Source organism: Anarhichas minor, unplaced genomic scaffold (assembly GCF_050575085.1).
Source record: "Anarhichas minor isolate MPS153535 unplaced genomic scaffold, ASM5057508v1 ptg000028l, whole genome shotgun sequence".
In the NCBI taxonomy this organism is placed as follows: domain Eukaryota; kingdom Metazoa; phylum Chordata; class Actinopteri; order Perciformes; family Anarhichadidae; genus Anarhichas; species Anarhichas minor.
The window spans coordinates 5,935,665-5,947,941 of NW_027466474.1; the positions used below are offsets into that span (position 1 = coordinate 5,935,665).

Here is a 12,277-nt window from a genome sequence, read left to right on the forward strand (position 1 = left end):
CTTCTGCTGCTTTCTGTTCCCGTACCTTTCAGTTTCAGTTCAGGCTATTTAAACTATTTTTCTCAGGGCTGAATGTCTTTTCAGCATAGGTCCCTTTTGCCGCTGTACACCCACACACCCATAGCAACACATTGTCGTTTCTTGGTAACCACATTCACGCAACGAGTAAAGAAATTGAAGGTAGAGCAGGTCTAGCTTAAAGCCTTATATAAATCTACCCAAGGCTCTAATGTAATCCAGTATCTCAGCCGAAGTCTTATTCGTTTTAAATCAGACTCAGATGTTTTGAGGGCTTCTTGCAGAGTACATGCTGTCATCCTCTCACACACTTGCACAGTCATATCTTTAATTACATTGTTGTTAATCAGTGACGTGTGACCCAATAACCTGCTCACTGCACTAAATTCCCAACGTGTTCACAGGAGATTAGACTGACCCGACATAATGAACGTGCCCAGCTATTGAACCTGTAATTGGACCAGACTTGTAAGCTAATTATTTCCAGAGCTAACAAGAAATGACTCCTGTTGAATTAGAGGGGGGAGAATGTATGGGGCATAACACATGTAAGCTCCTGTGTGATATGTGGAGGTCACTTCTGGTCTGACTGTTCATATTAGAAATAAGAAAATCCCACAGGATTTATTTCTGAATAATAGAAAATTGAAAGACAATATTCATCCTGTTAGCTGTGCTGGTGTCCGTACGTTGCTCCACCAATTTGGTCAAGACTGACATATCTCAACGAGTATAGAGGTGAAGTCCCTCCCCTTCCTGTGTCCCCCATGGGACCTTTTTGTATTTTATTTTTAAATATGTACAGCAATCAACAACAACAGACAAAGACTTTTTTGATCCCATTTGAACTGTGGCATGAATTACACGTATGATGTTTGTCACTTTAAAAGATAATTTTGCAAGTCAAGAAAGTCACAGTGTGGTAGTATCATTTAGTTTTGTGTGAAGCCGCTCAGTAAACTACATCAATCGTTATCTTACCCGATGTGTTTCATCCAGCGACTCCTGGTCTCTTTATTAGCCGGGAAGCCAAAGAATGAGTAAGACCCGTTGCTCATGAGTGAACATCTCGGTATAAAACATAGTCATCTTAGATTCAGCAAGAGACGTCAATAACACAACTTTTGGGTGTGTAGTCTTTCTAATTATGTATTTTCACATATTTCTATAACATTATCTTTTTTTTTAATGAACAAACGTGTATGTTTAATTCATGGCACAATTCAAACAGGATCAAGCAAGTATTTGTCTTTTGCCGATATCTACTCATGATCCCCAGAGGATGAAGTCAGTAACTTTGGTGATTCCCTGACTTTAATTCTAGCACCATCATCTGATCAAAGTTTTAATTTGTCCGATACAGCTTGTGACCAAATGCCTGAAAAACGAATGACATTCCCACGGGTGTCAGTCAGCTGTACTTTCTACTTTTGTACGGTCTCATCTTTCTTTTTTTCAGTAGGTTTTGTCAAGTTATTATTCTTACTATGTTTAAACATTTATCCATTACTTCTTTTGAGTCTTACGTTGGCGGAGGTGTGTGTAGTCAGTCTGTTGTAGTTTCTTTCTAGGTTTACACATACAAGGAATTTGCTTTGGTGTATTGGTGCATAGACAAGAAGCAAAAATGTAGAATAGAAAAAAGTATCATGACCAAGAGGATTTCATAACCAAGTTTCTTATATATAGAGAAGTACACAAGGAGTATTCTCTACAAACAGTATTCTCTACATACAGAGATTAGTACACTCTTCTCTATTTCTATAGAACAGTTTTTTTCTATATTTATTAATGTTTCTATGGAAAACCATAGTTTTAAACATTATTTGTGACACCTTTTGTATGAACCTTGTTTTTTGACAATATATAAACCGTATGCAAATAACCAGAAGAGAGAGCCATTTCCTGCCTCATGCCCTCACTAATTTACACTCTAATCAACTGGCCCTCTTTGTGTTGTGCAGCCTGTTTTTGATGTCCTACAGATTCCACTGCCCGCTCTTTTCGTTAATGAACTAATCTCAGGGGGCTGTGGGTGGAGGGAAATGACACTCCACCTCGCTCTTTCATTCATAAATATAATACCTACATTGTGTTGTAGTGGAGGGGCGAGGCATCGAGAGCTTTTTGAAATGCAATTGGAGAAGATGAAAGCGTTAGACCCGGGGAACAGATTGCTCGTCAGTCATGGCTGCATGTCTCAAACTGATGGATGGGACAGGATTTATATAACATGGAAAGGTGTCTTTCCTGTCCACCATATTTGTTCCATCGTACTGGACTGGTTGGTGCACTCTGGCCCCGCATGGGCCTTCGTTGCTCTGCTTCCCGTCCCACGCCATCCCCCACTGCGGCCTACAGGGCACGGCTTGCCCAGAAATGAGCTCATACTCTATAAAGTTGCCAAAACAAATGAGGCCCAGGCGCTCCAGCACTCCCCTCTGCCACCCCAAACACTCCTCCCACTCGTCTGTGTGGGCGATGCCACTTTCAAACACATGCTCTCCTATGTAAACACCCACGCCCTGCACATACACACACACACACACACACACACACACAGACAAACAAATCCAAAAACACAGACACAGATACAAACACAGACCTACAACACAAATACACGCATTTTAAATGCTTTATTTGTATCTTCAAATTACATAATTCTCTCTCCTTATTTCTTTCTCTCTCTCACACACACACACACACACACACACACTCTTCTGTGTCCACTGTGTTAACACAATGTCCATGGACGGATTACAAGACAATGGTCACCCGAGGACAGACATGTAAAAGGGCCCTTACCCCTCATATATACTAAACACCCAGACTGAAACACACACACAAAATGACTACAAACGTTTTGTCCTTCATTTATAATTAGCCGCTTTGTGTACATTTTAGTCATTTTGTGTCTATTTTTAGTCGTGGTGTGTCTTCATCTTGTTGTTTTGGGTGTCTTGTAGTCGTTTTGTGTCTCTTTGTAGTCGTTTTGTGTCTCTCTGTGGTACTACATCTCTTAGCAATTATTTTAGTGTCTTTGTAGTCATTCTGGGTCTCCTTTTGGTCGTTTTGCATTTCTTTGTAGTCATTTTGTGTCTCTTTGTTATCATTTTGAGTCTCTGAGGTTGTTTTGAGTGTATTTGTCGTCGTTATTGCATCTCTTAGTCGTCATTTTACATCTCTTTCTGGTAATTTTGTGTCTCTTCGCTGTTGTTTTGCGTCTCTTTGAGGTTATTTTGAGTGTCTTTCTGGTCATTTTCGTGGCCCCCTGTGCCCGGTAGGCTTGTCCAGTAACTAATCCATGACAGTGTCATCCTGTTTTAGTCAGGTTTTCTTTCTGTCTGAATGCCAACAAGATATGCCAGGGGACTTGTACCACTCCTCTCCCATACTGTGAACACGCACACCTCCTACCCTACTGCACTCTTTAACACCATCACCAGGCTCTGTCATCTTTGTTCTCTATTATCACAAGATGTCCAGTTATGCAAGAAAAAGTCTGTGCTACAACATATGTCAGAGCATGGAAAAAAATTGTAGGCTGTATTGTACATTATTTGTGAAAAGTAGACAAAGTTGTCAGTTCACTTTTTCCTCCCACAGGTGTATGAGTTCATGAAAAACTGTAGAAAATGTAAGCTCACTACTCAATTAGGTTATAAAACCAACACTCTCTCCTCAGGTTGTTGCTATTCCTGGACTGCTGCTGTGAGAGGAGACCTGTGTGGTCTGCTGCCCCCTGGTGGCTGACGACTGTCTGCTCTGATTACGTAAAACAGGCTGTGAGTGTGAGTCATCACCCCCCTAGTGAGGACAGATGGGAGGTGTGTGTGGTGCGTTTGTGGTGTTTGTGTGTAGGACTGGGCGGAGCGAACCGCAGTGGACTGTAAAATAAGGGCTTTCCCCTCTCTCTTTTCTCACTCTCTCTCTTTTTCCTTAGTTTTTTTTTGTGGGTCAGGAGAATCAGTAAAAACACAAGTGAAGTGCTGTGACAGTGAAAATAGAACAGAAGGCTGCAGAGCTTCAGTCTTGTTTAATTTAAACTGCAGCCATTTTGCATTTCCTCTCTAATTTAAGGATGACAGGAAGTTGATACAGAATTACATCTGCCTCTACCTGGCGCAGAAATGAAACATTTTTAGATTTTTACTGAAGAAGAGAGAAATCTAAATAGGGCAGTGATCTTTCTGTCTTTGTGTGTTAATGATTTTTACTGTGTAGCTAAGAGATTCCAGGCGTCATTTTAGGATTGGACGGAAGCGTTTGACAGGACAGAAAGCGTGACGATGTTAGCATGGTTGTTGACGATGTTACAGAAAGAAGCAAATGTATCTTGCTACAGAGGGTTGTGTTGAATGTGCGGATGCATATAAAGAGGGAGTTGGTTCTGATCTGCTGGAACACACCGTCGAGCATTCACGGTGTTGTGGTCCCAACTCAACCAACCACCGTTAGCTATGAGCCACTGGCTGGCCGTCGACATGTTGAGAGCCGTTGGGAGGCAATAGAAACGCTCCCACTCTCAGATCTTGCACCTTTAACAAAACAGGTCTAGTGAACCAGAAAAGCAGTGATGGTGGTTGGACTTGTGTTAATGGGTGGGCCTTGGCCTTCAGTTGAAGCTGGCTGTCAAGCCAGTTGGACCAGCTATTGTAGTTAAGCAGGTACAGTGTTGACATAAAGGGGTCACACCGCATCTGCTCTTTGATTGGGGGAAAGTAGGGACAGTTTAGGACAGTCTGCTGACGGGCCTGGATTGTCCTGTAGACAAACTCAGGGAAGCGTCTGTGTGCTCTGTAATGATGATGACCTGATGCACATTTACGATACAAACCAGTCAGTTGTCATCCTTGCATTTTTTTTACCCTTGTACAACTGTAAAAACACAGTTTGAAGACACGTCTGATGACGCATGAATCTCACCTGTATGTCACTTTTTAGTAAGTTTTCTAGAGCAATGTATTTTTTACTTCATTGCAGCGAGCTGATCGTAACATGCTCATTACTGCCCCCTGAGGCCGAGGGGCAGAACACACATACTGGTACTTGACAGTTTGAGTACTGCAGTTGTAGTGAGTGTTTTTCCCTCAACAGCCACAAGAGGCAGCAATGAGCCCATTCTACACCTGAAAAGTAACTTCGACGAGTGACACAACGGTGAGATTTAAATTTTATTACAATCGTTTTCTGTGTTTTTTGGTTTTACAAGCTAAAAGACTTAAAGGATGAAGACTAACGGATTGGTTTGACGAATGTACTTCTGGTTAACTGCCCCACCTCTATTTAAAGAGCAACGCGCAGCTTCACTGAGCTTTTCCATGGAACCATCCTAACAAACTATTGACAGGGCCTTATGATAAAACATCATTTAACAATAATACTGAGACTTCCACAGAAATGATCAGCCAACTTTTAGCACATTGCCAATGAAGAATATAAGGGCTAATGACTATTTATATTATCAACTATAACTATGTAACTAATTAAATAAATAAAACTAGTTTCAGTTTCCCAGACTGCCCAAGGTTTAGTTTATAATGATAAAAATCTTAGAAATGCAGCCAATCCCTCACCCTGGAGAATGAGAATAAAATGTCCTATAAGAATGACATTGTAATCATTTCACTGTGAGACAGAGGAAAAGTTATATTGTTTTATTAGGGTTTTAAATCTTAGACAAAAAACACAATCAGCAATGTGATAAACCTACAAAAGGCAGTGATGGAGAGCTTGAACATAGGAATGAACAGTGGAGGGTGGAGGAGGAGGAGCGTGGATTGCTGAGGTCTGATCTGAGTGGTTACTGAATCACGTCTGTCAACAGGAAACAGGGCTGACAAGAATAAAGTGACAAACAGAGCGGAACCAAAGATAAGGATGTAAACTGGTGAAAACAGATTAATCTAGTGACGCTGGGCGTGAATCATTCCACCTGAAGGCAGCCAGAAAATGTGTCACACAGATTTGTTATCACCCTGAACAGATGTGAAGAAAAGAAAATCCCTTTTTATACACATTGAACACAGAATGATGCTGTCTGATAGGTGTTGAATGGAAAATGACAGTAAACATGATATCCCATTTTAAGGCTGTTTCTGTTCTTTATCTGTGAGACATTACTGCTACAATGTATTTGTATACTGTACATACATGTGGCTTTCTTTGGAAGTACAAAAAGCAAAGAGTGTAACATCACAGTGACTGGTTGAACTGCATCGACCACTTTTGTTTTACAGCTTAATTTTCTTTTTTGCATCTCGTCGTGTTTCTCCCCAGCGCTTTCTCTCCATCTTTCTCTGTGTCCCTCCACTCTTCTTCTTCTTCTTCTTTGTCTTCTTCTTTAAAAGGTGTACGGCCCGACGTAGATGGAGAGTCTGAGGGCGGAGCTGGTCTGGTAGTTGCCCTGGTAGCTGTGCAGAGGGTTAACTGACACCATCTCCAGGTCCAACGTGTACTCTCTGGGCCCCGACACGGCACGGGCCAGCACCAGCATGGCGCTGATATTATTGATTTGCTGTAGATGACAAAAAATATATTAACAAGAGAAATTCTACATTATTTTCACTTAAAGGAACAGTTTGACATTTTGGGAAATATGCTTATTCCCCTTCTTGCCAAGAGTTATATGAGAAGATCAATACTACTATCATGAAATATAAAGCTACAGACAGCAGTGTAGAGTACAGTTACAAAGACTGGAATAAGGTGGAAACAGGTCGCCTGGCTCTGCCTAACAGCAACTCTATAGCTCACTAATGAACAAGTTAGGACTTCTTGTGATTTTTTGTCTTTGTGCTAAGCTAAGCTACGTGTAGCTTCATATTTACCGTACAAACAGGAGAGTGGTATCGATCTTCTCTTCTTCTGAATTCTTCGCAAAAAGTGAATAAGCGTATTTCCCAAAATTTTGAACTATTCCTTTAACAACATTTCGCTCAATACGAGTGATAAAGGTGTAATGCCTGATTCATGACACACTATCATATAACCAAAGCTTAAGTTGTCTCACTCTAACACGTGCTATGAAATTAACAGGACAATGAGCACACACACAATCCTGAGAATTAACTATTACGGGGACTTTGTTCTAATATTTTAAGATAAAAGACTATTTCTCTGTTTTGAATCCAAGCAGAAAGTTTGTGTTTAGGTTTTAGTGGGACTATGATAAATCTTGTTTTCAAAAATCTTGTTTTCAAAAATGCATCGACAGCATCTTGTGACTCTAAAACTCTCTCAGGCTAAATCAGTCATCACACATACATACACACATTGGTTTAATGGTAAGTCTATTTGGCCATTTTATGAGGAATTAATTTGTTAAGATGCACAGATATGAATGAAATGTGGTGGGTGAAGTAGGTTTAGTCAGGAAGGAGCCTCCATCATACTGTGTTATACCTGACAAGTGCACTATGTTTCATAAAACGTCTGTCCAATCTATCCATCAAAACCTAAATTGAGCTTTTTCTTACAGTCAGTGTCCTGGGACAGAGGATGTCGTATGTGTACAGATTGTAAAGCCCTCTGAGGCAAATTTGTGATTTTGGGCTACACAAAATAAAATGAATTGAATAAAGTCGTCACGCTGGCCAAAGGTTTTGTCAGCGGATGCAATCATACTCCTTCTCTATGCTCTGTAACAGCTCTCACCCTGATGTAGAAGTCTCCGTTTTCGTCTCCAGACCGGATGCGGAAGGTGTTGTAAGCCCCTGGAGAGACGCTTGTGGCCTGAATCTGGAAGATGTCTGAGGGGACGGAGCGCTCCGAGGTGATGCTCATGTAGCGGTGGACGATGGAGAAAGGCAGATCTCGACAGACAGGCTTGTTGACGGGACAAACACAGCGGCTGGACACACAGAGAGAAGTAAGTCCACTTGAGTACAACAATGTTTGGTGCAGAAAAAATGTAACCGTAGTTCATAGATCAGCCAGCAGAGGGAGTAACATGACTGAAGGGTAAATTCTCCTAAAATCTAAACAAATATTGAACAGTAGCCATTTTTTTCCCTCATGTTTTTTAACACATTTTATACTACCAAATCATCTGGGATATGTTAATAGGGACCCACACCTGTTCCCAATCCAACACTTGTAACAGTGTAATGGTTTTCTTATTGCAGCGGACCATGTTCAGAAGAAAAGGTTGGAAGTTGGACTCGTATGTGGAAAAAGTAATTGGGTAATCTTGCAGTTTGAGCCATACTCAACACAGGGGCTGATTATACTCTGAGCTGATGGCCAGCACATATTTTAGTAATTGGGAAAAGGTGTGTGACTGTGTACACAAGCTTTCATGAGGTGTCACTCACTTCTCAGACACCTGTACATAAGGGTCCTGGCACCGGTTGGTGTCCACACACTGGTATCGTCCGTGGATATTCACGCACGTCTGTGTGTCGCTACACTGATGCTCACCTGTTTCACATTCATTTATATCTGCAGAAGAAAAACAGCTGATGATGTTTCATTTGAACAAGAACGGGACAAGAATAGAGCTACTGTCAAAGAATGAATAAGCGTTGACTCAGTGCAGCATTTGTGACTCTGAAAGCACAGAGAGGAAGGTGTTAGGACTGGAGGAAGGAAAAGGAGGCGGGTGTGCTTACCCTGGCATAGCCTGGTGCCTTGCAGCTGGTATCCTTCTGGGCACACACAGGAGAACTTCCCTGGTTCGTTGACACACTGGTACTGGCACAGGTAACTGGAGTAGCTGCACTCATCGATGTCTGTCAAGTGAAACGGTCAGATGTATAACGGGAAAAGAAAACAAAGTAACTGAAGTTTGTACAATCGTTCATATTGATCCTTTTTTACAGACAGAGTGGGTCTCTCACCGTTACAAGCAAAGCCGTCAGACCCCAGTTCATAGCCCTGGTCACAGCGACACAGGAAGGTGCCATACGTGTTGTAACACCTCTGAGAGCAGGGGGCACCCATCTCACATTCATTCACATCTAAAGGGAGGGGAGGTAGATGTTATAGATAAACTTAAATGCTGACAGAGTCAAATAGCAAACACATCCCAAAAAACAGTTGTTGGATCAAAAACTGCAACTGAAGGCAAAAATCTAAATGATTGCTCCAAATACATAAAAGGCCCTGAAAACATATTTTCTCAATCAGCTTGTTACTTCGATTGGTGGGGTCCAAAATTAACACACACAACTGTTTTTCCGTTTTCTTCGCACAACAGATTTCTTTCTGTGCTGTTTTTAATCACTATTGTAAAGTGAGATGTTGGAAGAAGGCAACGTACTGTAGCGTCTGTGCACCAATTAAAATGAGTCAATACGGAATCACTATGTAATGACAGTTGTGGGAACGTTTTCTTAAATCTTAACTTTAACTGTTACTTGTGTTGTTATGGACTTGTAATGTTACAGAGAGATGCTTAAAAGCGTACATTGATTTAGAATTGCACTGCTGACAATTTGATCAAACTCAGTAGAACAAAAGATACATATCTACACATTCTTCTTCCTTGACAAAACTTAACGAATTGGTTACCCATAGTTCAACTCGACTGCTGACAGGGATTTGGTTGCATTATGCTAGTGGCGGCTAATGTAGCCGTTAGCCTCAAGCAGAGATGAGGTGCGTATACAGATGTCTCACTTCATTATAACTCTACACCACCAGCTTTCTTTTTCATTTTCCAACTTGTAGTCTTCAGCCTCAATCGACGCTGAGTCACTTGAGGCAATTTATCAGACTTCATACAACTCCCTGTGAGACTACAAACTTTTTTTCACATATGCAGTACTCCCCAAAACTTGTTAAGAGACTTTAATTGAAAATCTATGGGGTTGCCCTTTAAGATTTGCCCTTTCAGTTTTTACATTTTTGTCAAAGCCTGATTAAGATCTCTGTAAGATCAAAATTGATCGGAGGCACTAAGAACACTGTGCAGACCTTTTGCCTGACTTCAGAGACATTGGATTTGACTGTTGAATCTTATAACCGGTTGCAGTCGGCGTCACTCACCGATGCAAGATCGGTTGTTTCCTGCCAGCTGGAAACCAGGTTCACACTGACAGGAGAAGGAGCCGGGGACATTAACACAGCGATGTTGGCAGTACCTGTACCTGCACTCATCGATGTCTGAGAGAGAGAAATAGAGTCAGAAAATGGATATTCACAGTCCTACAGGTTATTAAGGTCACTCTTGCGGCTATAACTAACTTTCCCCCAGGCCATGTAGCAAGAAAGAAAACAGTCAGAATTGCCATATTTAAACCTGCTTAGCTACACTAGTTAAAGGATAAATTCAGATTATCTCACCAATGCACTCTGTGGCAACCTTGCGGTAACCATCCGGGCACTGACAGGTGAAGGCACCCTGTGTGTTGATACACTGTTGGCTGGGCTGGCAGTCATGTTCGTCTCGCTCACACTCATTGATATCTGTGTTTGTGAGTGGAAAAAAAGGACACGCATGGGAAATAAAAAATCATGGTTATTGTGAGCAAACTCAGCATCTTTTATCATGAGTGAAAGGCACAGTCTGACTGTTGAAGGGCAGACTATGGCGACTCTGTTCGCCTCATTTGCACCCGACAGCTGAGAATATCACATCATGTTGAATCATGTTTGTGGTCCCAGATGAACACCTCGTTGTCCTCCAGCGCTAGTAGGTTTCTCGCTTCAAGTCAGATTCTTAAAGCACAGCAGCTGTCCTTGTGTGAAATCTTCCAAATTCCTACGGTGTCTGTCTGCCCCCCGTGGACTCATACTCACTGACACCCACACAGTTTGCACACGCAGCCTCCAGTCCCAACACCTGCTACGGCCACCTGTGCCTCGCATTCTGTGGCTGCCGACAATAAACTTACACCGTCACACACACACACACACACACACACAAACATGCTTAATGATCACCCATCCTGTGGCCACCTGTCCACCTCCAACCCCCAGACCTACAAACCAGACACCCACCCACACAGCTGTCTCCCTGCGCCTCGTAGCCCAGAGGGCATGGGTTGGTCTCGGTGGGCGTGATGGGAGGCTCTGGGGCCGGGATGACCGACGCAGAGCGGGGAAGGCACAGGTAACCTCCATAGTGGTTGAAGCACTTCATTTCCCCTTTGCATGCATCTGCAATGGTCTCACACTCGTTTATGTCTGATGGGAGACGCAGAGACGACTTGTTAGGAATTAATCAAAAGGACAGGACATAGCATGAGGAGCAACAGGATGATCCCAGCTGTGACTGTATACAAGAATTAGGTGGTGACACGGAATAAATGCAGGTAAAAGAGTGTTTTACCTTTGCAGTGCTCAGTCTGATGGTCCCATTGATACCCATCTGTGCATTCCTGCAAAGAGCACCAGAGAGAGAAAGAGAGTGTAAGAAAATGATGGAAAGAAACAGGCACCCTGAGCCAAGTAGTTGCATAATATATTCATAAAACATAATAAATCCCCAGTAGTGGAACTTGAAAAAAGAAGCAGAGGATAGGGAAACTTGTTTCCTGTGTAGGAGTGTAGAAGGGCTGGGCCAAAACGACAAGAAGGCTGCTTCCTTAAGCCGAAGGTCGTTTTTAAAAACAAAGAATTTATAGCCACTGTTTGGAAAAAGGGTCATCATCATTCTGGAAAAAAAAATGTTGCTGTGAGCTGCATGGAAAGAAAAAGTGTGGCATGAAAGAAACATGGAATTAAAGCTAAAATTACCCCCAACTATGACTACTATAAAATGTTGGAAAGGGAAAACTGCTAGGAGCTAGGAGAGAAGAAAGAGGATATGAGGTCAACATTTCAACACAAGAAATGTTTGATATATCATATGGAAGAAAGGAAGATGCACAGAAAGGAAAAGGAGTGAGAGAGGAGAAGAAAAGCAGGTGAAGAGATTTGTCCATCCTTACCGTGTAGGTGTCACTTTCTGTAGGTGGCTGTGAAATAGCACTGCGGAGGAGCACAGACACACATATGCACACGCACAAGACTGACACACAAGCACCCTGCATACTAATGCACTAAGATGGGACGGTAACACACGTAAAACATGCACACAAACACTCTGCTATCACACAGGTAGCGCTGCTTTGAAGATGAGAGAGGCAGCCAAGAGGTGGTATCTGTATTTCAGAGGGAGACAGAGAGAAAGACATAAAACAAAAAGCAACATTAGAAACTGAGAATCACAAAATGTTTTGATTCATTCTGATGCTGGGAGCTGCTCCCACAGCTGAAATGGATAAATCAACCATAAATCAATCATTTTGCAAAAAGCACTGGAGCCAGGTTG

General features: G+C 42.1%; 1 protein-coding gene across 1 annotated transcript; it reads right to left on the reverse strand.

Annotated features, from left to right (window-relative positions):
- Positions 1-5,660: 5,660 nt before the first annotated feature.
- On the reverse strand, positions 5,661-12,075 carry efemp2a (EGF containing fibulin extracellular matrix protein 2a). The gene is made up of 10 exons (XM_076103304.1): positions 11,895-12,075; positions 11,294-11,342; positions 10,963-11,148; positions 10,306-10,428; positions 10,009-10,125; positions 8,859-8,978; positions 8,631-8,750; positions 8,334-8,460; positions 7,675-7,870; positions 5,661-6,535 (listed from the first exon to the last, which is right to left on the reverse strand). The coding sequence occupies exons 1-10, from the start codon at positions 11,994-11,996 to the stop codon at positions 6,362-6,364; spliced, it is 1,314 nt and encodes a 437-aa protein (XP_075959419.1). The 5' UTR covers positions 11,997-12,075; the 3' UTR covers positions 5,661-6,361.
- Positions 12,076-12,277: the final 202 nt, after the last annotated feature.